This window comes from Vespa velutina, chromosome 4 (assembly GCF_912470025.1).
Source record: "Vespa velutina chromosome 4, iVesVel2.1, whole genome shotgun sequence".
Taxonomy (NCBI): Eukaryota; Metazoa; Arthropoda; class Insecta; order Hymenoptera; family Vespidae; genus Vespa; species Vespa velutina.
Genome location: NC_062191.1, coordinates 10,186,979 through 10,212,465, shown reverse-complemented (window position 1 = coordinate 10,212,465; position 25,487 = coordinate 10,186,979). Strand labels below are relative to the sequence as shown.

At 32.2% G+C, this 25,487-nt stretch overlaps 3 protein-coding genes across 12 annotated transcripts; 2 read left to right on the top strand and 1 right to left on the bottom strand.

Annotated features, from left to right (window-relative positions):
- Positions 1 to 522: 522 nt before the first annotated feature.
- On the top strand, positions 523 to 23,766 carry LOC124948613 (spindle pole body protein pcp1-like). Of its 2 annotated transcripts, none has more exons than XM_047492466.1 (7): positions 523 to 1,562; positions 1,723 to 2,140; positions 3,538 to 3,729; positions 4,723 to 4,865; positions 5,107 to 5,271; positions 5,354 to 5,520; positions 23,525 to 23,766. In XM_047492466.1, the coding sequence occupies exons 1-6, from the start codon at positions 1,165 to 1,167 to the stop codon at positions 5,508 to 5,510; spliced, it is 1,473 nt and encodes a 490-aa protein (XP_047348422.1). In that variant the 5' UTR covers positions 523 to 1,164; the 3' UTR covers positions 5,511 to 5,520; positions 23,525 to 23,766. The 2 variants fall into 2 exon arrangements, with proteins under 2 accessions (XP_047348422.1, XP_047348421.1); XM_047492465.1 differs by lacking the exon at positions 23,525 to 23,766 and adding an exon at positions 5,669 to 7,238 and having other exon boundaries at positions 524 to 1,562.
- On the bottom strand, positions 6,087 to 25,426 carry LOC124948608 (apoptosis-resistant E3 ubiquitin protein ligase 1). 9 transcript variants are annotated; one of them, XM_047492438.1, is made up of 16 exons: positions 25,277 to 25,426; positions 24,765 to 24,973; positions 11,875 to 12,031; positions 11,556 to 11,761; positions 11,172 to 11,371; positions 10,831 to 11,068; positions 10,580 to 10,749; positions 10,327 to 10,510; positions 10,036 to 10,247; positions 9,685 to 9,951; positions 9,524 to 9,599; positions 9,151 to 9,446; positions 8,942 to 9,067; positions 8,668 to 8,856; positions 8,291 to 8,553; positions 6,087 to 8,128 (listed from the first exon to the last, which is right to left on the bottom strand). In XM_047492438.1, exons 2-16 carry the CDS (start codon positions 24,940 to 24,942, stop codon positions 8,026 to 8,028), a joined length of 2,865 nt encoding a protein of 954 aa, XP_047348394.1. In that variant the 5' UTR covers positions 24,943 to 24,973; positions 25,277 to 25,426; the 3' UTR covers positions 6,087 to 8,025. The 9 variants fall into 9 exon arrangements, with proteins under 9 accessions (XP_047348394.1, XP_047348397.1, XP_047348396.1 ...); XM_047492441.1 differs by having other exon boundaries at positions 9,157 to 9,446; XM_047492440.1 differs by having other exon boundaries at positions 10,327 to 10,507.
- LOC124948615 (chondroadherin-like) lies at positions 12,266 to 14,491 on the top strand. The gene is made up of 3 exons (XM_047492469.1): positions 12,266 to 12,427; positions 12,795 to 13,279; positions 13,495 to 14,491. Exons 1-3 carry the CDS (start codon positions 12,340 to 12,342, stop codon positions 13,843 to 13,845), a joined length of 924 nt encoding a protein of 307 aa, XP_047348425.1. The 5' UTR covers positions 12,266 to 12,339; the 3' UTR covers positions 13,846 to 14,491.
- Positions 25,427 to 25,487: the final 61 nt, after the last annotated feature.

The window sequence follows — 25,487 nt, the reverse complement described above, 5'->3', positions numbered from 1 at the left end:
GTAACGTCTACTTTGAAATTAGGCTTGTGTGATCTACGTGCGTTATTTATTAAAAGAAAAAAAGAGTTAGGAAAATAAAAATTATACAATACTAGATAGTCTAGGAACAGGATTCATAACTCATCGAATGATTGCATTGACTATTGTCACGTAATACTTAGAATTTAATAGAGAAACTTCGTACCTAAGTACCTGAGTTCTCGCGTGTACAATGATGAATCATACTTTCTATACACTTTCCGTATATGATATATAGAATATAGTTATGTTCTCTGGTATATTCAAGTATATTCAGATACATTTAGGTATATTTAAGCACAGAATACAACAGAGAAACGAGCTATTATATAAATTGATTTTTTAAGCATCGCTGAATTAAAAGAAATTCAACTGTTTATGCTCTACTATTAGCATTATGAATACCATCAGTAATCATGAGCCAGTTGACCGGACTGGTACGCAAATATGCGTTCATCGATTAAGATGTATTACAAAAGTAAGGATTATATCGTAACAAATCATATTTTTGCCAGAAGTTCAACATCAATCGTTGTCATCTTCAAACAATGAAATGCTTTTTTCTTTCTTTTTTTTTTTTTTACTTTAAAACAAATATACAAAAATACAAAATAGATAGTCAGATTATCCCTATCCTAGTTATATCCGAGAAAATCGATTTTTATAATCACTCATTTCTCTACCGCATACTGTATATACGTTTGTTCAAGTATATTTCAATATATATAGGTATATTAAGGGAGAAAAAAGAAGAAAAAAGATCGACGAATTGAAGTAATTAAACAATGATGAAGATTAGGATACAGCAAACTTATTTGAATATATATTGTTATTAATATTAATTAATTATTTTTGATATTATCATTATCGAATATATTATTATATTCATTATTTTTGATTTATTAAAATGTACTATTGTGATGCGTTTATTTTTGTTATTGGATAATCGGTGGAAAGTTTGAAAGGTTCGATTTTGATATTGAAGATTGAAATAACGTTTCTCGTTTTTCTTTTTTTTTCGCTCGAAATCTTAAAAGGAAAGTTAAGCAGATTTCGTAACCATGACAAAGAATAACAAAAGAAACAATCTCGATCGCCTATGCGAAGAGAATTTTATCCGCAATATAATTCCAGAAAAAAGAAGCAATGCCAGAAATAACGTACCTCTCAGCGAGTAATTCGCCTATTCTTTACGCTCTGGCGGGGACCAGCAAGGAGGATAATCCTTCTGGTTCCTCAATAACAGTAAATCTTAAACAATGTGTAAGGCATAAGCTTCAGTATTCACAATTGCCTATAAAATGTCAACGAACGAGCCCATACCATCGATCTGTCCGTAATCCGTTTAAATTAATCGGATTAAGTGCAATAAATCATAGTAACGTCTCCATTGCTACAATTAAAAGTTGCCCAGATAATAATCACTCAAATTCGGCTTGTTCTTCACCAATTTTGCGTGCTATCAGTTCGTCACATTGTAGAAAGAGCTTATCCATGACCGATCTTTCATTTGCAGCTATTGATCCAGATATAGCTAATTTCAGGTAAATAAATCAGATATTTTAAATAACGATTTATAAAATTCCATTACATTTGATGCTGTTATCGCCATGTTTGAACACCAATGCTATCTACGCCATGTTTGTAAATTTATCTTTTATACACATACATATATATTAAATATTATCAATTTTTTTTTTATAGATCAGAGAGTAATTCGTCGCTAGGACATCGAGAAGATTTAGGAGAACGTAGCAAGGACATCGTAGGAATTAATAAAGGTGTTCTAGGAATCGGACATCGAACGTGGACAAAGAATTTCTTGTCTGCTAACATAGAAGAGGGTGTTAACAGTCTTTCACAGAATCCAGAAAAAGCCGCGAATATTCTTTGTCATGTATTGATACTGAACGCTTGGAGACGTAGACGAGCGGACGTCGGCCACCTACAGAAAACTATTGAAGAACTAGCACGGCAAATCGAGCATCTACGCTTACAGATCGTTGTTCTCCGTCGTTTGCTTGAGACGGAAAATGGCCGTGTTAATAAATTGAATTGGGAGGCTCAGCGTATGAAAACTCAGCTTGAGGAACATTTTCAGGAACGTGATGTTCTCAAGAAGGTAAAAGAAATAATTTGTTTAACTTTTTATACCTTACATTTTGTCGCGTTTACAACAAAATTATTTAATATGAATGTTATAATATTATTTGTACTAATATAATTATACTAAGTATAAATTCTATTAAAAAAATAAAAAAAAAAATAAGAAACTGAATATACGAAGAGACGACAATGAAAGTAATAACGATAAAATGAATGAAAGAAAATGTAAAAACAATAGATATGCAACTGTTACTTCAAACTTACATGGTAGTTTTATGTAGAAGTTCATTTATAAGGTTAGTTTAGGTATTATAGGATGGATTAATGTATCTGTTATAGGGTTATTTACTTATAGGGTGGAGGTTAATGTACTTGTTGAATATTAGGATTTTGTCCTTTTTAAAATGTTGAATTTACTTTGCAAATAGGTACAGAGTAACGAACAAGCAAAACATTTTCAAATCGTGATAATATTTTTTATTAATATCAAAATATCATTAAGTTCTTCATACTTGTTTCAAGAAGTTTATAGTTGCGCAGGTTTCATTTGGATACGTTGGAGAATATGTAGTTAGCAGGTGTGACGTATGTGTAAGAGCGTGACACCCTCGGAGCTCGACGAATACGAGAGTTCAATGACGTGTTTCTAAGTAGGGGGATGACGCTACCAAGAGAACTCGCGTAGCAAATTTCAACTGTGCATCGAAGAGTAGATCTCAAAAGTTCATGATTTTCTTTTTTGATCTTTCTTTGATCATATTCTTTCGATGACAAATTATATTTTCATTTCATTCAACAAGTTTTAAAAGCTTTTTAAATCTAACGTTTTTGTAACATTTTTAATATATACGTGCGCGCATTTATTATATATATATATATATATATATATATATATATATATATATATATATATATATATATATAAATTTTTATATCGTGACAGCAAAATCAAACGTGACATTAGAAATGTAGTTCGTTTCTCTTGTCGATAGTCGTAAATAAATATATTCGTGTCACTGGTTTTCTCTCTTTTGCTCTTATGCTTTGTATGCTTACATCCACGTTCACGTTCGTAGGAGCAGATACGTGTGGCCAACGAATTCGGAGCGTAGGGTGCTTACACAAGCGAGTATTTGGCACTTCGCCAGCAGCTAATTATGAAACGAAAGAGCTACGTATATCGTACGGTGGTTGCTGTATAGTTCACCAGTGGTCACAAGATTTTATCTGTTGAATACACTATATTTTATTTTTTTTTATACGTAAACAATCATATTATTTATTTCTATATATTTTTATAAATGTATACAATCAAGAAATGGTCTATCATATTAATTAAAATGATGAAAGATTTTTAGAATTTAACGCAATTATATTTATAACTATTTAACACGAAGTAATATTTGGTTCTAGGAAAAAGATAAATTGGAAGAAGAAGTCAAATGTCTAGAGGATATTTCTGAGGAACGATTGGTAACAACCGAAAATCTTAGAAACGAATTACTCAATGCCCAAAATCAACTTCAAGATTTAGACGGACAAATCGAAAGAGATCGTGAGAAATTATTAAAATTACGAGAAGATAAAAGGATTCTTTTGGATAAGGTTCATTAGAATTTAATCTTTTAATTAAATATTTTTATTATAATTTTTATCGGTAATGGCTTATCTACGGTCGATGAGACAAACTTCAGTGGAGTACCAGTTTAATGAAGAGCTTCATCATACAAATCTTTCTCCCTCACTTGGATGTAAACGAAGAGTAGATAATACTCGTTGAGGAATAGGGCCTTTGACTTCTTAGTAGTAGGTTGTTGCCAATACAAAGCTATCGAATGAGTCATACATCTGCTCAATGAAGGTTGATCTAGAGTGAGGGTGGATTTTCTCTCTTGATACGATGCGAATTCTTATTGGTTTCTAAGAAACAATGATTCACTCTGTTCACCCTCTCAATTTCCAACGAAACGCTGTATTTTTCTAAAGGGCATGCCATATTTTTAATAAAAGTATAGATTATGGCAAACGTTTATTTTTTTTTCTTCTGTAAAATTTTATCGCTTGCCAATGAAATTATTGTCAATGATGATCCATTAAAAATTAACTGATCATTATCAGGAATCAGTTTTTGATTGAAATGAAATAAAATTTTGGTTAGTTAGGTCAACGTACGGCGAGGTCGTAGAGAACCTCTGAGTCATACTCTTTGTGTTTCGTTGCTGACTCAATACCGCGTAATACTCCTTGGGTACTAGGAAAAAGGATCGATAATGCTTGCCCTATTAACTCTTTTACGTTGTAGCTTATTGTTGGTAAAATTTCGTTGTATCTCAACATGCTTATCCAAGTTGTAAGAATTCGATTGTGTTATGTAACAATTAGAAATTATTATCGCGATGATCGGAGATTTTCAAATGATCAGATTTAAACTTGAATAGCATCCCGAGTACTTATTTCGTACGAATAATTTAAAAGGAAAAATTTCTTTCTTTTCTTTTTTTTTCTTTTTATCTCTTAGTTTTTAAAGAAGAAAAAGTTCATTATACTTTTCTCTCATTCTCTCTTTTTCTCTCTCTTTCTTTCTCTGCGTAATTTTAGATATCCGCAAGCGAAGCTTTAGCTACAGAACGTGGTAGTAGAGCAGATAGGGCTGAATCTGCCATCGAGGATTTGCAAATTCGATTGGCTGCACATGTCGCACTCGTCGATTCTGCACAGGAACAGAATCAACAATATGCCAAGTAGGTTGTTGATAGATTAAGCTCGAAAAAATTCTACCATATAAAATATTACCATATTTCATTTTCTTTTTCTTAATAATTAAACATCACTGTTTATCATTGACGTAAAATATTTGTAATAAAATATTTGAAATTGAATTTGAGTATTGAAAATATTTTAACAAAAAATTATTATGTCGACTATATTATTATCGACGTTTTTTAATGAACAATGATATTTCTTTTTTTCTTTTTTATTTAGACAATTGAAGGTCAGGGAAGATGAACGAATGAAATTGGAGAAACAGTTACGATCGAGTATAGAAACGGGGAAAGCTTTAAGCTTACGTTCAAACGTTCTTGAAAATCAACTGGCCGATAAAGAAGCTGCCTTGCATCGTATCGAATCAATATATAACGGTCAACTGTAAGATATATCTCATTTCTTATGTACATAATCTGTAATTTATATAAGAAAATATAACATTGTTTATATTTTTATACATAAGAATGGAACTAAATGAATTGAAGGAACGTTTAATCAGACAATCACAAGAAGGAGGATGGAGCAGTCGAGTTTTACAAATTGCTGGAAGCGTTGTTCGTGCGCCACGGGCTATATTGCGTACTCTATCTTTTTTATCTAGTACTACTGTACCATCTTAGTTTTTATCAGGTATGTTATTATCTATTATTGAATTGAATATTTCTCAATAGATTAATATTTTCTCTTTTTCCTTCTATCTCTTTCTATTCTTATTATTTAAATAAAATCTAATACCATGCAATTAGTTTTTTTTTTTATCAATAATTGAAATTTATAGTCCAAGTATGATTGGGAAATATGTTAAACGTCAATGACGAGTTTGATATCGATGTTGAGAATGTTTGAAGTCAAAGAAAAGTTTGCGAAGAGAGTTTTTACCTTTCGTCGATCATGAGATGAACTCTTATGGAAAAGTTATTGCACATCATATATGGGGAGGACAGAAATAACGAGCAATACTGAACAAAATTTACAAGTAACACGTCGGAAGGAATATTATTAGATTGTTTTTATTTTTAATATTCTTTTTTGTTTTTGTTTTTTTTTTTTTTTTGGGAAGAAAATTTACTCACCGTTGGAGATCGAATGATTTTATAATTAAAAGGATATTATTATTACATGATGAATATTATGTATAGAATCATGTGGAATATATAACGGGTAGGATAAGTTTGTTTAGAATGTATACGAATAAATGCTTGTTATATACTTTTTAATCTATAAGTTTTACACTTTTCTTCGCGTATTTTGATAAACTGATAAAAACAAAGTATCGTCAACCCGACCGCTAAGATAACGATGCATGATCTGTTTTTATCAGAAGACGGAACTATGTGTATCTATTTCCAGTTTTTATTTAATAAATATGATTCTCTCGTGCTATTACGATTTCTTGATTCCTTTTTATTTTTTTTTTGTTCATAGTTCTCATGTCTCATATCAGAGAATCCTGGTGTTTTCGACAATACAGTTGCAAAGCAATTAAAAGGAAGCATAACTTGGAATATGCTTGCGGCTTATACTATAGTATTTTTTTTTTATATAGAGAAGACTGATGTTATTAGAGTTAATTTTAATGTTAAGCAACCACGTGCAAGTGTCATTGCTTTTGGAAATGCACGATCACATTTTGCATTACTGTGTTTTTAAGTACAAGACGGATCTTAAGCATCATCCACAACAGTTCTAAGTCAGATTCGTGAAATTCCCTAATTGTTTCCTTTTTTCCGTGTTTCTCTTTTCTTTTCTTTTTTTTTTTTTGTTTTATTATTTTATTTTTTATGCTAATTTCGTTGCAAGTAAGATTCTCTATTTTGTCTTTTCGCATGACGTGTAGAACAGTGGAAGATTTATACTTATCACAAAATGGGGTTTCTTTTCTTTTTTTTTTCCTGAGTATGGTATGTATTATACAATCCCGAACGGTATAGTCTTGAGAAATGAATTTATTCTTAAAGTGGTTGGAATAACATAATTCACGTTAGTCTATTTGCAATGCCACGACGATCGTGGTCGTGATATTTTTTTCATAAGTAAAACTTCTTATAAAACCCGATCTACGGGTCTCCATAGAAAGTAACAAGTATATACCGTCGATATTAAGAAATTTTCTTTTTATTGCGAGATTCACGTATGTACGCACTAATTAACGAATGTCGTAGAGTATATTCTAAATGTACAATACATTGTCTTTTGCCTTTGGCTTTGATTATACTGTGATTGCTTTCGTTCCGTAATTGAGTACATAAAATATAATAATATAGAAGAAATATAACGATGAGATATGAAACGATTATACAAATTATTATAGTTACTTCGTAATTTCTAATGAACAATTTGACGATATATATATATACATACATATATATACATATATATATATATATACATATATATATATGTATATATATATGTATATTTACTACACAGATAAAGAAAACAGAAAAAAAATAACAAACGAAAAGATTCAAATCTATATCTTTTTCTATAGTTTCTTTTTCCTTTGTATGAATCAATAACGATTAACGCGCTACCTTTTTAAAATCTACGATAGTATCTACAAAACAATATTTTAAATACCTCGGTCTTGCCATTATTTTGCAAGTTGAATTATGCTGAATCTTATGGCTCGAGTAACGAAATATGTTCATGTATTCAACAACACTTAGAATACCTTACTTATACTAAATTTTGCTTTGAGAAATCGAGCAAATTTTCATTGATAGTGAGATTAAAAATTGCTCTTATATTGTTAGTATATAACGGTTTTTATATAAAAACGTTACCACAAGCCATTAAATGCGGCATGTTCTTACGCTTAAATTTTGATGGTCATTAGCAGAACATAATTTAGCTGAACATTTGTTAAAGATATTTCAAACGACTTAAGTTTAACAAAATGCAGTTCATATGTTTTTTAAGAGTATAAAAGCTTTGTTAAGAAAAGACATTATCGAAAGTAAACATTGGAATGAAAATTAATATTTGATATCAAATAATAAAAAATGGTACACAATATACATTATTTCAATATAATGGACAAATTATATTGACTAGAATAGACTAGAGGTTAGCTTGTATATTTATGTATAATGTGTGTATGTATGTTTTTATCAGTATATAGCTTTTTTCTTGTTAGATCATACCAAAACCTTCGGTACCTTCACTGATCGCTAATAACAACGCTCGTTCGAAATGATCGTAGCACTCGTAATCGGGTAAGCAGAGTTGATTGAAACTAAAAAAAATAAAAATAAGAACAAAATGAAAAAAAAAAAAAAAAAAAAAAAAAAAAAATAAAAAATAAAAAAAATAATTATAAAAAAGATAAATAAATTTTAATTAGATGAATTAAGTTACTTGTAATTAAAATATTTATGTTATTTTAGAGAGCACGTACCACGTATGAGCTGTAGGTAAATTCGCGAATGTAGGAGCCGCTGTTATTTGAAAGCGTGGACTTAGTTGTTGAAATCCGCCAGGTGGTAATTGAGAACAACCGGTAGTAAACTGAAGTAATCGTGCCATTTCTTCTCGTGTAAAATTACTTACTGCCGTCCAAAACCAATCAAGGACACGTAGAAATTCTGGAGAACTTCCATTAGCTATGTGATGTGTCCGTAGGTCTGCTACGTTATATTCACCGGTTCCGCATAACAGTAACTGTATGGAACAAATTTCATTAGGAAATATACGAATTGGTAAAATGTGAATTAAAAATACATATGTGTGTGTATGTATATATTTATATACACACACAGAACTATTGATTCGTACTTCTAATTCATTTTCATCGAATATGCCTAATAGGTTGTCTGGAATGAGTTCGTTGAGACCACGTAAAAAGTGATCGACTTCGTTGCGAATTGAACTAGCGAGTCTGTGTTGCGCTAACGCGTCTAGATACCGAAGTTTCGTATCATTGGTAACGCGTACTTTACTACCTCCAGGAATTAATTCTGCTACCTGTAAGGAAAAGAAAAAAAAAAAAAAGAAGAAAAAGAAAAAGTATAAGTTACACATAACATATGAGTTGAATTTTCTGGCTCACCTTTAATAATTGACCGTCCTTATCGTATTCCTCTTCAACAAAATACAATTCCATTTCTTCCACATCATTTTCAAGAATATATTTTACTTTACTCAAATATAAATCGGGATCATCTTGTTCGAAATACTATAAAAAGTATTGTGAAATAATGAGTTATGATTCTCATTTGGAAAAGTGATGTAAATAAATTTTGAATTTTGTACAGATACCTTTACCTTATAATGCACTCTAAGACCTATAATTTGTGCAAGAAAAGATCTTGTAAATCTTGCTCGTACCAACTGTCGATACGATCCTCCGAGTGCCGATTCGTATAAACATTTGCCAACTATACGACCAGCGAATTCGTAATGCTTTAACTTAAGATGAGCCGGTCGTTTGCTGTTAGGATGTACCAAAGCTTGTTGGGATTCACCAAACGATGCAAACAAACCATTTCCTGGATCAAATAAAGCCGCGCAGATCAATTCGAACCATTCACGGCGTACACCACCCCAGTCAACTCCTAAATTTTACAACAACGATGTGAACAAAGTTGAGTTATAATATTTGTATGCATGGATAGTATTTATTGATTTTTACCTTGTTCGCCTTGAAACGTTATTTCAAAGTTTCTGCACCAATCGCTCACTGAAAATCCTTTAGTAGCTTTCATCGACTGAAAACAATAGAAAATATCACAAAATATGCAGTTTTAGAAAGTGCTTGTAATAAGGATGATCTTAATAAATTTTAGTAATTACCGATTCTAAAAGTTTGTCTCGTTGCACTTTCATTGAAAGTTTCTCATGATAATATTTCTGGTGATGTTTTCGAACTTCGTGATAAAAAAAATCTTGTTTATCGGCGAAGGTCTCGCTACCACCGATATTTTTAAGAAGAAACAATGTAAAGGTAGCGGCTATTATATCGCGATATAAAGAAATTAATTCGACAGGTGGTTGACATCCGTCGTCTATTGAAAACGAATGATATCCCTCGTGATGATTGTTCAAACAGTCAAAATGAAACTGGGAACGTTAAATAATCTTATAAAGAAAGTAAAAATTCTTTAACAAATTGTATATATTCAATCGTGTTTCACAAACACTTACCTTAGTCGAAGGACATAGTCTAAAAGTAACAAGTCTTTTAGGAATGAATTTTAATAAATATTCCTTGATCGTTAATTGCTTTGGTGATATATAACAAAAGACTTTTTTTGGCTTAGAGAATCTTTCACCTTGCATACCTAATAATTTAGCAACGTAGCATATATCTGGATCTTTAGAAGCAACATTACTATGAACCAATCTTGCAACTGAACCTAAAGAAGAATAAAAAACGAAGAGAATAGTAAACATATGAAAAATATATATATAATTATAAGGAATTATTCGACGTACTTTCCAGAACGATAATGTCAAAGTCTCCATTGTGTAATTGTAATCCTGCGAGGCTAACAGTCGCATGATAACAACCACCTTTTGGAAAGCTAACTTTCAATCGAACTCTCTGATTTGGAGAATCGTAGTCGAGATGAATCGAGTAATCTATAACCGATCCTTTTTCCGCATGATTACCTATCTGCTGTTAAAATATTCTAATGAATATCTTTTCTCGAATGATTCGACCAATCCCAATCAGAAAATCACTTGCCTGAATAATATTGACATCGTACCCTTTAGTGGGTTTTTCGCCGGGGCCAAATATGCATAAGTTATTATATTCATCTCGTGGTTCTATTGTCATTGAATGTGCAATACCAGCTGTACAAACGACCGTAGAACTTTGACGTACGAAGACGGTTTTATTTGGATCTGGAGGTCCTATAAACAGGAAAAATGAAAAAAATAAAAAAAATCAATTTTTCATTTTATATATTTTTCTAACATCAACTATGTTCTTACCAGGCAGAAAATTTTTAAGAAATGGACTGCCGTGAACGTGACATGATCCAATAAGTACAGCTATTTTGTATTGTCCAGCATGGCGGACGGTGAACTTCACTACTGCAGTATTTGCAGCTAAAGGATCGGTACCTCCTAATTCTATTAGAGTAGCTACTCTCCGCGAGCCTTCTGTCACTTCCACAATGAGATTATCCTTGTCGCAGATCGGATATGGTTGACCATTTCGTTGATAGAACTGAGGAAGATAATATTTAGAGAGAGAGAAAAAAAATCCTTTTTGTATAAAAATGAAAAAAGAACTCGGATCAAAACAAAATAACTTATTTCGATTATTTTACCTTTACAGTAAAAGTCATTGTTTCTCCTACAAGTTGTGGCTCTTCCCACTCAAAATGGACACGACAGTTGCTCGGTAATAAATATTTTCCAGTAACATATTGCAAAAGAGAATGCTTAGCTTCTGGTGCTAATGCAGGCTGCGTCATAGCAGCCAGAGTAACTAAACCAGCTACTGACACGGATACTACTAACATTCCACCTGAGAAATAATATCCGAAGATAAGAATAATGATAAAGAGTAGATAAACAATAATAATAGGAGAGATTGTAAAGAGGTAAATGATTCATATAAATTACTAATGAATAAAATAGATAACAAAATGGAAGGGAGTTATAATAAACGCTAACAAATGTAAAAGATATTAAAGTTTAATCAAATATACCCCATGTCCAAGCGTCTTGATGTTGACTGTTTTTTACAACAGCACTCCATAGATCCGCCTTTAAAGTTTCTAAATCTCTCTTCGAAGTGGGTAATGCCTGCCTGGCCTGAATCCATCGTTGTAGATCCTTGCCAAGCGTGGCTTGTGCCGCAGTGTCCTCCACCCAATATACATCTTCCAGAGACATAACGTCCATTTGCATTAACCTGATGGAAACAGAGAATATGATAGAATTTCTATTATTTTCTTATCCGGTGAATCAACTTGAATTAAATTGAATTTTTCTGTATTAACAAAATGTAATCAAAGCTTTTCTTACTTTTGATAATAGCTATGTAAGCCATGATCCGCCAACCATTGACGTAATACAAGCCGTTGTTGCAACAAACGTGCTGCACGTTGTAAACGTTCTTCATCCTGTGCCGGAAGTTCGGGTAGTGCGTCGACTTCACCACAGCTGGCGAGGGTCGAGATACCTAATGACATTGAAAACGAAATCCGATTGAAAATGAATTTATTACGTATCTTTAAAATAAGAAATAGTACCGAACGTACTGTAGACATTTTCATTTTTATTTTTGAACGAATAAGTATATTTAAAAGAGTTCGAATAGACTGTGTTTACGGAATAATTGTTTCAAAGATATGACCATATCACGAAGCGGAAAATGTTGAAATTGATAATTTCGACGTTGCAAGGATTTGTCCATCCTACGCGAACATTTCCGTTTTATTCTTAATTAAGAGACCATTTAGAGAAGAGTAAAGTTTAAAATTATTCAGGATGGATCGTATATTCTTTGTGTTATTCTATATTTTCAATTTCATGGTGATAACATTAGCAAAGTGTACCGTTAACAATTATGAAGAAGGTAAGATAAAGTTACTAATACAACTACAAGTAAAATATCCCTTTATATATTAGTTGACGCTTTTAAAGCATCCTCGATAGTCTTATTAACATAATTTCTATAAATTGTGACGCATATCCTCGCTTCATGAATATAGTTGTTGCCGATAACGAATATTTACATTCGTATTATGCTTCTATTTACCATTAAATCAGTCGCTATTCTATATTCGATGCATTGAGACGTGAGCTCTAAGTACTAAAATGCACAAACAAATATTACGCAATGAACAGGAATATACAATATTCCTTTTCATTAGCATTACTACAATAACAAGCAATTTCTGAGAATTGAATAAATTAACAATAATTATTTATAAATCGTATAGGATTTGGGAATCGAGTGAAGTGTACAAACGAAAGTTTGGAAAAATCTTTGGATCAAGGCAATAACGTAATATCTGCGATCATGATCCTTCAATCTGATGTACGTCAACTCCCGAAAGACGCATTTTCAAGATACGCCAAGAATCTGGTGGCTCTGAACTTGCAAAACTGTAACATCAAGGACATAGACGACGATGCCTTTCGTGGCTTGACTTATCTCCAGAAACTCACTCTCTCGAGTAATAACATTAGCCAAGTGAAGGATCGTTGGTTCCAAGAGCTGATATCCTTGCAACAGTTGGATTTCTCCTATAATCAGATCACGACGATCCAGTCGTTAGCCTTCGAGAGATTGTCGAATCTTCGCAGACTCGATCTTAGCGAAAATCGACTTGGATGTTTGGAAAGCAACGTTCTACAATCGTTGAGAGCCCTCGACAAGTTACGTTTCGACGGTAATCCACTGACCTTCCAATGTCGTGCAAAGGTAAATCGGAACAAAGCTCTTTCCACATGATTAGACTTGTCAAGTTGCCAATTTGATTTTTTCAAATTTACGTTCTTACTTTTTTTTTTTATTTTTATTGTTGCCTATCTATATCTTTCAACATTTTCAACGTTACCTCTTCAATATTATTCCGTTAGTTTATTCCCGTAGAAACTAATCAATCGAAAATATTTCATATATCTCGAACGTTTTAGTTAACTCTGTGGCTAAAAGATCACGGTGTTAATTACAAGATCGATCTGCGTGGTCTGGAATTATGGCTGGACAACGTACTTTGGCTCTGTGCCATGGACGATTCCATTCCCTTAGGGGATAAGAACGAGCAAATGGTTGAATGCGTCATTTTGAATCTTTTCAATCAATTACGTACAGTTTGGATGTTACTCGTTTCACCGTCAATACCGCAACCATGTTCGCAATTGAGGAAAGATCTTACGAAATGTTTAGTGACTGGTGGACATAAATCATTGACAAATTCTGCTACAAATGGTGCCTTCATAAAGAATTTACTTTTACAACTTAGAGAGTCGAAGTCGAGTGCTTGATTCGATTTAACAATGAGTTAAATCTTTGATCTTTTTTTTTTTTTTAATTATGATTAATCGAATTTTTAATGTTGTTATTCAACAATATATACTTTTATTAAGCTGAAATAATTGATAATATCATTCGAATGTTCTTCTTCTATAATTTGCATGATAATAAAATGGCTTTAATAAGAAAGAGAACAAGAAAAATGATGTTGTTACATTTACCCATCTAATTAGGCATTATCGTAAAATTAATTTTCTTCGTTGAAGTACTTTCAAGTCCTTTCTTACTCAAGGAATTAATCATCGTAAGAAAGTAGGTCCTTTTGATACGGATCCGTCGGCACGTTTACTCAAGAAAATACCACTTCGAATTTATTATGCAAAGTATACTAACGTGAGCGTTCGCTCAAAGTTTCTAAAAGTACTTATCGGTACTTTAGCATTTATTATAATTTATCTGAACGAACGAATTGTGAAAGCGCGAAAGAATGAATCTTAATTTATCTTTTTATTTGTGTGAAAAGTTAAAAGGAAAGTATTTTCTGGAAAGATAAATTTTTCATGGGGAAAAAGCAGCCACGATGATATTTTGTTTTATCAAAATGTCGAACGATAGAAAGAATGATGGATGAACAGTTTACTCGTTTATCTCGAAAAATACATACGTCGAAAAATGTCTAAATTTCGAAGACGAAATAGAAAGAAAAGATAGGAGAGAGGGAGTGGGAGAAGGAGAGAGAGAGAGAGGAGAGAAAGAGAGATGGGAAGAGGGAAGAAGGGAAAGAAAGATAGATAGACAGATATGAAAGAACAAATATCGTAAAATAAAATGAAAAATCGATCGATGTCGACTCACCGGAAGAGGCGCTGCCGCTGGGCCGCAGTGACATGCCGATCGACGATATCTCATCGACGAAGAAGTCTTTGTTTTCGCGTTGCCCATCTCGACAGGTTGGATTTTTGTCCGGCATAATTCCTTCGGGTCTCTTTTCCCTTCTGACAAACTTTTTTCTTTATCGACTAAGATGTATTTTTTCCGCAATTACGTCCGTCGGTTGTCGCGGTCATCTTTTTTTTTTTAGACAAAATATTTGTAAGATTCCTTTTATCGCGAGCTTCGTCCTTCCTATCTGATTCTACGATATAGTTTTTCTTCAATTTTTATTTCTATTTATTATGAATCATTCTACGTGATTGATTCTAACGAGTGGAAAATTGCATTAATCAAGAAATAAAAGAGAAAAATATATTTCTAAATTTGGAAAAATATAGCGAGTGGAATATATTCTGGGTCATGTACGTTTATTAGAAAATGAATAGATTTCCGGTAATATTTTTGTTTCACACAGGGAAAAAAAGGTGTTTATCGACACGCGAGCCGATTTAACACCATTGCATTAATCTATGTATATTATATAGGTATATATAGGTAATATATACGCAAATATATGAATATTTTAAGCGTATCTATACACAGCAAAGTAAACTGGTTTTGTTGAGAGAGAAAGGATACGGAAGTAGGAGTAATAAATTTAAATCGCATTAATCGTATGACAAATATACTACAAAATCGCGCGCTTACGAATGTAGAATACAATAGGAGAAAAATCGATAATTCATGAGAGAAATTAGTCCATCCATTTTATATAGCTTTTTCTCATTTGTAACCAAAACGCAATACATGCAATTTATTTTTGATAAATCATTAATATTGCGTTTTAACAGGCATTTAAAAAGAAATTTAATTACGGTTTATCGAGAAAGAAAATTTTTTTACCATTTATTCGCACGAATCAAAAAAGAAAATAAGGTCAACGAGACACGCATGATCGAAGATATGTAATAATGATTTGTCAAAAGCAGTAATAGGATGCTATGAATTAAGGATACCTAAAAAAAGGGGTCGAGAGTCCACTCGAGGTCAAATCAGGGTCGCCATATCTATGATGATTCCCTTCCTCCTATATCTTCCCGTTTACATCGCTTCTCTTCTTTCTATGTCGTTAAAAATGTCATTTCTAAAGAGAGATTCGTCCTATACATAAGAAATACTCGAGATTCTCATTTAGTATGATTACGATTCTTCACGATTTTCGATGATTCCAATTAGAGTCGTTGCCTCGTGAAAATAACGATCGGACAAATCGATTCTTTTGTTTGGCAAAATGACGAATATTTCATTGAGAGATTATCTTTATAAAAGCACGTTAAAAAAAAAAAAAAAAAGAAAAAAAAACTAAATCATGCTAGTTTCTAATGGAACATTTATTACTATTCAACTAATAAATTTACTTTCGTTTTTATTTTTATTATTTTTTTTTTAAGTTTATTTTATCTTTTTTCATAAATCGACGAATTATCGCGTCGTACATTATCTAAGAAAAATATTTTCTTCTCAGGCAAGAATGGTATCAGATTTCATTAGAAGCATTTAGAAAAATTCGCGTTGGACCCTTGACCTTTTCGGACAGATATCCTTCGCTGGTATCACTTCGTGCTAACGATCCTTTCGGCGTTAAGAGAAAGAGGAGAACCAGAAGGAAAACCGGGGCATATGTATGTCACACATACTCATGATTATGCATGAGAGAGTAGTAGGTGTTATGAAGGTAGGCCAGATCGATTCGCTGTTTTCCATCTCTCTCTCTTTCTCTCTCTCTCTCTGCTTGCATTTGCTGCATGTGATACCGGGTCAGGATTATCAAATTCAATTTCCATCTTTAGATATCTTTTACTCTTTCGTGTCTGTCAGCCATCCTTGAAAACGAACTACCATTATATTTCGAAAGTAGAACTTTCGACATGTGTACTAACATTGTGTTTACATCTTCCAACGAAAGAAATCAAACAAAGTTTCTTGGTGTGTATATTCACATATGTAATACGTATCTGATCCTACATCTTAAGCCTTTACAAAACCATTAGAATCGTTTGTTGTGTTAGAAATAGTCGGTAAGGTCTGTGAAATCGAATCTTTTATCTCGTAATCTGATATAATATAATATATTATGAATATAATATAATTATATATTATCTTATATCTATTGAACACATATATCTTTTATAGATTGTATTCAAAGATACGATAATATTTATAAAAATTATTTCAAAAATATTTTGTCTCGCTGTTTAGCTCTTGTTCCTTTTTTTTTCTTTCAGCTTAATTATTAAGGTGAGTGGTGAATGCTATTTAAAACTTTATTCAACAATGGATACGCGTTTGCGAGAAAAATAAAAAATATTCCTTTTTCTTTTTTTCAGGGTAACTTTGAAATCACTTCTTTTTCCAAATACCTTTTATTCTCAGTTTTTAGTATGGCACATTAGCATATCGTAGATATGCATTGCATGGGCGATACGAATCACGTGAAGGATTTAAGAGTCCGTATATATTGTCTAAGATGGACAAAAGATAGAAGAATTGTTCGTTGCACTAATTAGAACTTCATTTTTTTTCTCTTTTTTTTTCTTTCACGTCTTAGGCACAATCGAGGGCGCACACACATTGTTCGTAATTAACTTAATTAGAGGATCTCTTTTCATCAACTTAAACAAATTTTTTAAATCGTATCCTATAAATCTTAGTAAATATTTTAAATAATTCGGTGATTAATCGTCTGGAATATTACTTACGTTTATTTAACTCTCGAATAGGATTGAATTTTTTTATTTTGTAAGAAAATTAGATAAATGTGCATATATACACATATATGCATACCGTATAGGAAGAGAGAAAGAAAGCTTTTTTAATCTTTTAAATCGTATCGTATAACTGTGTAAATATTTCAAATAATTCCATAATTAATCGTTTAAAATATTTCTTACATTTATTTAACTTTCGAATAAAATTGAATTCGTTTATTCTACAAAGTACATGCATACATATACGCCGTATAGAAAGAGAGAAAAATATTTTTTAATCTTTTAAATACTATCATATAATTGTCTATAAATAATTCAACTAATTCGATAATTAATCGTCTAGAATATTTCTTACATTTATTTAACTTTCGAATAGGATTGAACTTGTCTATTTTGCAAGGAAATTAGATAGGTATATATACACATATGCACTGTTATTGCGTTTCTCTTCTAATCATTCTAATCGATGTTTAATCGGTTTGTTATATAAACAGAATAGTCTCTGCCGTTCAAATCCGATTTCATTTACGATTCTCTTTTGGTTGTAGAATTTCACTCTTAACGATACGTTTTCGACGAGGCTCTGATCTAATTACATTTTCTTCGTTTCCGTCTCATTAAGTTGTAATATAAACGAAAGAGATTTCAAGCTAGGATAATCATGAAATATTACCATTCTCAAAGATTTTGTCGATTAAAACGAAAATAAATATTTAGATAATTTTTTTTTCATTGATCGATCGATCGAATGATAGCAAGGATCTTTCCAACGTCAAAGGATAAAACATATCTACTATTTGACTACCCAAGAAATCGATTTGTCGAACTTCGCGTGTAAGCAAGGTAGTAGTTAATAAAGATAAAAGAATTGATTCCTTTCACCGACCTTCACCTTTTTGCGCGTTTTCTTTTCGCACGGGTACGATCGTTCGATTCCGTTACTTTCAAATAAACTTTCGATAAAGTAGTCATGTCTTTTTTTTTATTTTTCGCCCCTCTTTTCAAGACCCTTGTACTTAAGAGAAGATAATTAAAATCGACGACGATAAATCAAATTTTACGAATATATTTAACACTTTTTTTTAGATAATTCCATATCTCTCTCTCTCTCTCTCTCTCTCTCTCTCTCTCTCTCTCTCTCTCTCTCTCTCTCTCTCTCTCTTCTTTTTCACGTTGAAAATATATTCATTTACAAAATGAAATCGACATGTTTTTCGAAAATTACTTTATAAAGTTCTGAAACTCTCTTTCGAGAAAAAGGATAAGAAAGAGAAAAAGTAATAAGTTTCATGAGACGATCTCCAAGTAAATATTTTTTTAAGAGTTTATTAGGAATCCGTATCGCAGAAGTACTTGAAACGTGTGTTTCAAGACGCGCTTTATGTTTTGCGTAAAAAAGGACTCTCGTTTTATCAAGAAGGGAAAAAATTAATTTATCCACTTGGTAAAATTCGTCTCTTCTCGCTCTCTCTCTCTCTCTCTCTCTCTCTCCTTTTTTTTGTATCTTTCTTTCTCTTATTTTATAGGAATAATATTCTCGTATTTATCGGCTTTAGGATAAGGAGAACATGTTTACTTGTCGATGTTTTTAATAAAGCCAAAAGTAAGAAAAATAAACAAAAGAAAAAAAAAAAGAAATCAATTCAGTATCGCGAGAATTTTTTTAATGAAGCCGAAAGAGAAAAAAAACAAACAAGCACAAAAAAATCGAATTAATTTATAGCAAGTATACTTGTCCGTCGCAATGGCGCGTTTTCAACGAATCGATTTTCGTTCAGTCGTGCGTTGAAATTTACATCTTTGAACTTGTTCTTTTTCTCTTTTTCAAAAGCTTTTGATCGAGTTTTGACGTTGACTGTGTGAAAGGAAAGCATACACGTTCATTCTTATCTATAAACTTTTCAAAAAAAAAAAGAAAAAAAAGAAAGAAAATGAAAAGAAAAGAAAACAAAAAAAAACAAAGAATAAAGAACTAACAATATCAAAGCAGGCGATATGCCTAAACGATCGAAACATTTCATCTTGACGGCAAGTTATTCAGTTTAGTATAAATTTAGTATTTGTTACGTACTTCGAAATCGACGTTGAAATTTAGGATGCGAGACCGAGCGATCATCGATTTAGAAATAAAATTGCAATAACTGTCGAAAGTAACGTCGTAAATGTCATGATCGACGGAGATACGTTGTTATTTCTCAAAGGCATATACGTACATACATACATATATTACATAGTAATAAGTCATTAAAGAGAACATTTTTACGATTTAAAGCTATAAACTATGAAACGAGATTCATTGTAAAAATTAATAAAACTTTCTATCTCGAAATTGATATTCTTTTCTTTTTCATCTCGTAAAACAATGATTAGGTATGACAAATTCCAATATACTTTAGGAAAGAAAACTGTTGAGGAAGAAGAAAATGGTGTGAACTCGATACTCGTAAAACGCGTGGAGGTAGTACTTTCGCGTTCATGCTTGAGTAGTACGAGTAAATCTCCGCAATGCAGGACACACTAGTGCTGTCTCTCTCTCTCTCTCTCTCTCTCTCTCTCTCTCTCTCTCTCTCTCTCTCTCCCCCCCTCTTTCCTTCTCTAGAGGATCTACTACTTTCAGAAATCTCGAATAGCTCGCATGTACGAGATCGTATCGTTACTTCTAGCATAAGGGGTGGTGGAAATCGTGACGTCAACCCCTCTCTCCCACACTTTTTGTACACGAAACAAACCGTAATACAACCCTTCTCAAGATAATGAACTTCCGAATTCACATGTCATGCGTGCGAACTTTGCATTTAATTAAAAATGCAAATAAGAGTAAATGGAAGAGAATCTTTTTGTAGGAATAAAAACATATTTGAATAAGTTTTCTTTTCCATTCGTGTTTAACATGATTAACATGAATCTTTCAATTAAAAATATATTTGAGTATAAGTTAAAATAATTACGGATTTTTGACGAAATTTCTATATAAGAGTTTTTTTTCTGAAATACGTTAAAACATATGAAATATCACCGTTAATCTTCGAAAAAAAAAAAAAAAAAAAAAAAAAAAAAAAAAAAAACTTAATTTTTATCTTAGATAGCATATTATTTTTATATATTTTTATCACTTTTTTTCTTCAAGAAAATGATATATTTAGAAAAATTTGTGTTTCGTACATTTCATACCAGCAGATTTTGTCTCGCTATATTTTTTTTATTCGTTAAATAACAAAAAAAAATAAATAAATAAAAAGAAAAAAAATAAAAATTTATCGAACAAAAATATCAATACACTCAATTTTCCACTCGTGAAGAAGACATACAATGATTCTATATCGAAACTAATAAAAACTAACTAAAACATATTCACGAAGAGAAAAACAAAGATCTTTCTCTCTCTCATCATAATTACATATTTGTAAATAAACAAAAAGAGCTTTCCGAACATAAAAAAAAAAGAAAAAAAAAAAAAGAGAAAAAGATAGATCGATGTCGATAAAAGAAAAGAAAAACAAAGTCGAAGAGAAGTGTCACTTACGATTTCGACTAATACTTCATCGTGCCTGTCGGAGAAGATCGTCTTGGCGGAGGGTGATCGACTTTAGACGCGGGGTATTGAAGAACAAGAATAACAAGAAGTAGAAATAGACGAAGCAGAAAGGAAGGACCTTGCAAATTTAATAAACAACAACGACGACGACGACGATGAAGACAATAACGACGACGAAGACGACGAAGACGACGAAGACGACGAAGACGAAGACGGAGACGGAGATGGAGACGGAGAAGAAGACGAAGACGAAGAAGAAGACGAAGAAGAAGTCAAGGAAGAAAAGCACAAACAGCAATAAAAAATCTTTTTTTTACGATTAGAGAAAGCTTAGCGGAGCAGGTTGATTTACGAGAAACGAAGTAGAAAAGATAAATGAAAATGAATGTATAAAGAAACGAAAGAAAGGAAAGAAATTAAAAGAAAAATAAGAAAGATTAGATCAAAAAGGGGGAGGATTAAAGTGTCGAATAAAAAAGCGAAGCTTCTACTCGAGACACGACACGGCGCGTCTACTAAGGATCGCTCGCGACTACTCGCGGTGGCGGCGCGTGTCAAAGGTTCCAAGAAGGAGGCTCGCGCTTCGCGGTTTCCCCGTCGACAAGGACGCGCCCTCTGGCCGCGCGCATATTTCTGCCGGACACGCGCGAACTTCACTAAGGTGATCGGCTCCCGCGGCCTCACGCTTCACGACTACTGCACCCTCGCGAGACGCGTCTCCGAGCTCCCCCTCCACCTCGACAGAGCCAAGGCACCCACTCCTCTACTCTTTCATCCCCACTTTGACTCGACCTTCTTAAACGCGCGTCCTTCCCGACTCCTTCGATCTTTAACCGATTACGCGCTTCTTCCACTCCATCGTATTTTCTATTGATACTAAGTATTTGCCAAAAATGTCTCATTATCTTTTTAACCCTCTATAAAGGTCTATGTAACTTTCAATTCACGTACGCTTATATATATATATATATATATTTATTTACTTATTTCATTTTATCGTTATGAAATTTTTTTTCTCTCATTTTTCTTTTCTTCTTTTTTTTTAATATAACTTTTATAATTAGTCTATACTAGCATATGTAATATATTATATCACATAAAAGTTACAATAGTAATATCATAACTTTCACCTGTTAGACAATTTTTTTACAGACACGATAAAAAATTGAATTATAGAGGGTATTAAATCTTTTGCATTATAATTATTTTCCTAATTTTTTATCTGATTTTTATATTTCTCGTATATACGTTTATTATATATATATATATATTTTTTTTTTAATTTTCTTCGTACTAATTTGTTTTAATAACTAAACAAAGTTATAATGTCAAACGTATTGTTATCATGCCAGCGGTGACCTCGTAATGGAAAGGTTTAATATTGATATCCATCTAATTATAAAAGTCCACGTAATACAGCTACTTCTTCGTTTGTTTCAATTTTTTCTTTTTTTTTTTTTTCTTTTGTATTATACTTGTCGAAATAGAACGTTAGATCTTTTGTCACATTTGACATTTCTGAAAGGACAGGATAAGAAAGAAGTGGTACAAAGTACAAAAGTACCGGACGTTCATTAGGACATATTCGTTCATTCTTTTCATATTCATTTAATGACGATTATTATTTTGTTGTTTTCCTTAAATATGAATTAATTAATGTGAAATAAATATGAAATTTTATTATTTCGAATTTATCTTTTCTGATATATGAATTTCTTGCTATGAAATAAATACGAAATGAATTGATATATTATTTCGAATTTATTTTTTCCGATATATGAATTTCTTACTATGAAATAAATATAAAATGTATTGATTTATTATTTCAAATTTGTTAGTTCAATTGATTTATACGATATATAAAATAACATCGAGCTTGATAATATTTAGCAATAGAACGTAATCGAATGATTGAAGTGGTCGTTATGCCACGAAAATCATAGGTCGTTGTAGTTCGATTAATTTGGCACATGCAACGAATAGCACGCATCAAAGTAGTTCTTTAGTTATTGGTCAGCCAGCAAAAATGAGTTATACTTGGTGACAACCTTCCACAATCCAAAAGTGGAAAGGGAAACCGCACGAAAATATCTGTTTCGTGAAATTTTAATGTTTATCGAGCGAAACTCAACTAGGAACTTGAACGTAATGGCCTACGTGTGCCTACATAATAAGAAAATTGTCCGACGATTTATTAACGTAAAGATAATCGTGATTTAATGAAGATTGTTCGTATTAATCGGAACGTAAAATAATTTATCTTTAATATCAAGTTATATCGTTTCATTATGTTACACTTATATCATAAAAAAAGAAAAGAAGACAAAAAAAAAAGAAAGAAAACAAAAGAACTAATATAAGGACTAGATTTTTCTCTTCAAGGAGAAATGACAAAAAAAGAAAGAAAAAAAAGAAAAAGAAGGATGATGATGATGATGATAATGATGATGAACGAATTTTCGTTGTAGAACAAACGAGAAAGAGGACGTAGACATTTTTTTCGTTGGTTTTTAGAGAAATTAGTCCGTATGAATGCTTTGAAGTGGTGTACTGAGCGCACTCTTGGGGGTCAGCCACAAACATACACAGAAGAACGAGAGAGAACGAGGGTTCTTTCCCACTCCCGAGTGCGAACATCGCGCAGTGACATTGCTGCAGCTGGAAACTCTGAATCCGTTCCTTCCAGCCTCGAAACGAGGTGCAAGGTGTACTCCGTTGAAAAGAAGGAGAAGGAGGAGGAGGAGCAAGATGAGGTGAAGGAGGAGGAGGAGGAGGAGGAGGAGGAGGAGGAGGAGGAGGAGGACGGAGGAGGACGGAGGTTGTAGAAAGGCCTGGGTCGCGCAAGCGCTTCGAGTCTCATATCTGTGAGCCAACTGGGCTAGGACACGAGCAAAGCAATGTCAGCATATCCTGCAAATCCTCTTGATCGAGCTGGACCGAAAATTATCAATGCCCCTCCCCTATTTCGTAAATGATGATACGATTCTTTATCTTTCTTTTTTTCCTTTTGTTTTTTAAATATATATTTATTGCATTCGAGGAATCGCGTGATGCGTAGTTTATTTCCATTTATCTATCCTCAAATCGATATTTACTTTATAATTTAAAATGACATTGTTATTTATATTCGTTCGTTTGAATTAGCAAAGAAAAAATAAGAGTATTTCGAAATTATTTCAAATATCTTCAATAAATTCTATTATTTCACGATCGATTATATAAGCTGCATGTGCGTGCATAATCGAAGATAAAAGCTTCATTGTTCCGTTTCATAAATTATCAGCTTTACTAATTTGTCATAAACAACTAGTTATACTATGTGATAATTCAATTGAATGTGTCATTTTCTTTTCTTATCTATAGAATATAAAACCAAAAATAAGATAACAACTTTGTCAAAGAATAAAATCTTTGCTTAATATCAAGTGATGCGTTCTTCTTTATAAAAAATGTTTTATCGATATCAGAAAAAAATTTATCATAAGATTTAGTATTATAGATTAGTAGAAAATTATAGTATTCGTTTTTGGTTTATATTATTTGGTTTATAGCATTGCGTATTAAGAAATAAGTAGCAAAGGTGACTGAAGTTACTTATGTGTTCTTTTTCTATTTGTAGATAAGTTTTAACAGTGAAATTTTACATAATAAATAGGATTCAAATGATTGTTTTATTAATGTTCTTAGAACTGTTATAATAAATCAATTTGTAACGTTGAAATAAAATTTTGATAAAAGAAAATAAGATACAAACCTTTCTTTTTAAACAGAGGACGATATTGCTTAAACCCAATCTCAGCAAGCCATTGATCTGCTTCTGTGAGATCTCCGTTGCTTCCATTTCCAGCAGCAAGCATCAGAAGTTTGCCCAGTGAGAGGATCATGGAAAGGGCCAGAAATACCCCCGACAATACTGTCGACCATCGTGCCATGGTATGGATAGTGCATCTTTAAAAGCAAAATCTGATGATAAAAAACAAGAAACATTACATATTGCTGCATTGAAGTTCCTTTACATATAGTACTAATGATATCCTATTGGTAACAATTTTCCTCAAAAAGTAAACCAAAGATAGCTATGTAATGTGTATATATATATTCATACACGTGCATGTATGTATAACTTTATCGATTATGCTGAAATTCCAGCAATCGACCGATCGTCAACAGGTCATGTGTCAAAAATCGTAGGTTATGTCGACTTCGTGTTTGTAAACAAAACAGTTACTTTGTAGAAACATTAATAATAATTATCGAACGACTCACCACATTTTTTTGTAACACCGGGGTTACGAACAACACAACAGACAGATCCGTACTCGCGCTCTTTTAAAAAGTTACGACGCATGAAGCGAAGGATAGAACGAGAATTATTTCTCTGTGTATATCTGTAGATGGAGTGATAGGTGGGAGGGCGCTTATTACGGTGTTAAGGTCTAGAAGCGCGTAAGGATTCGTTTCAAACGATTCGAGAAGT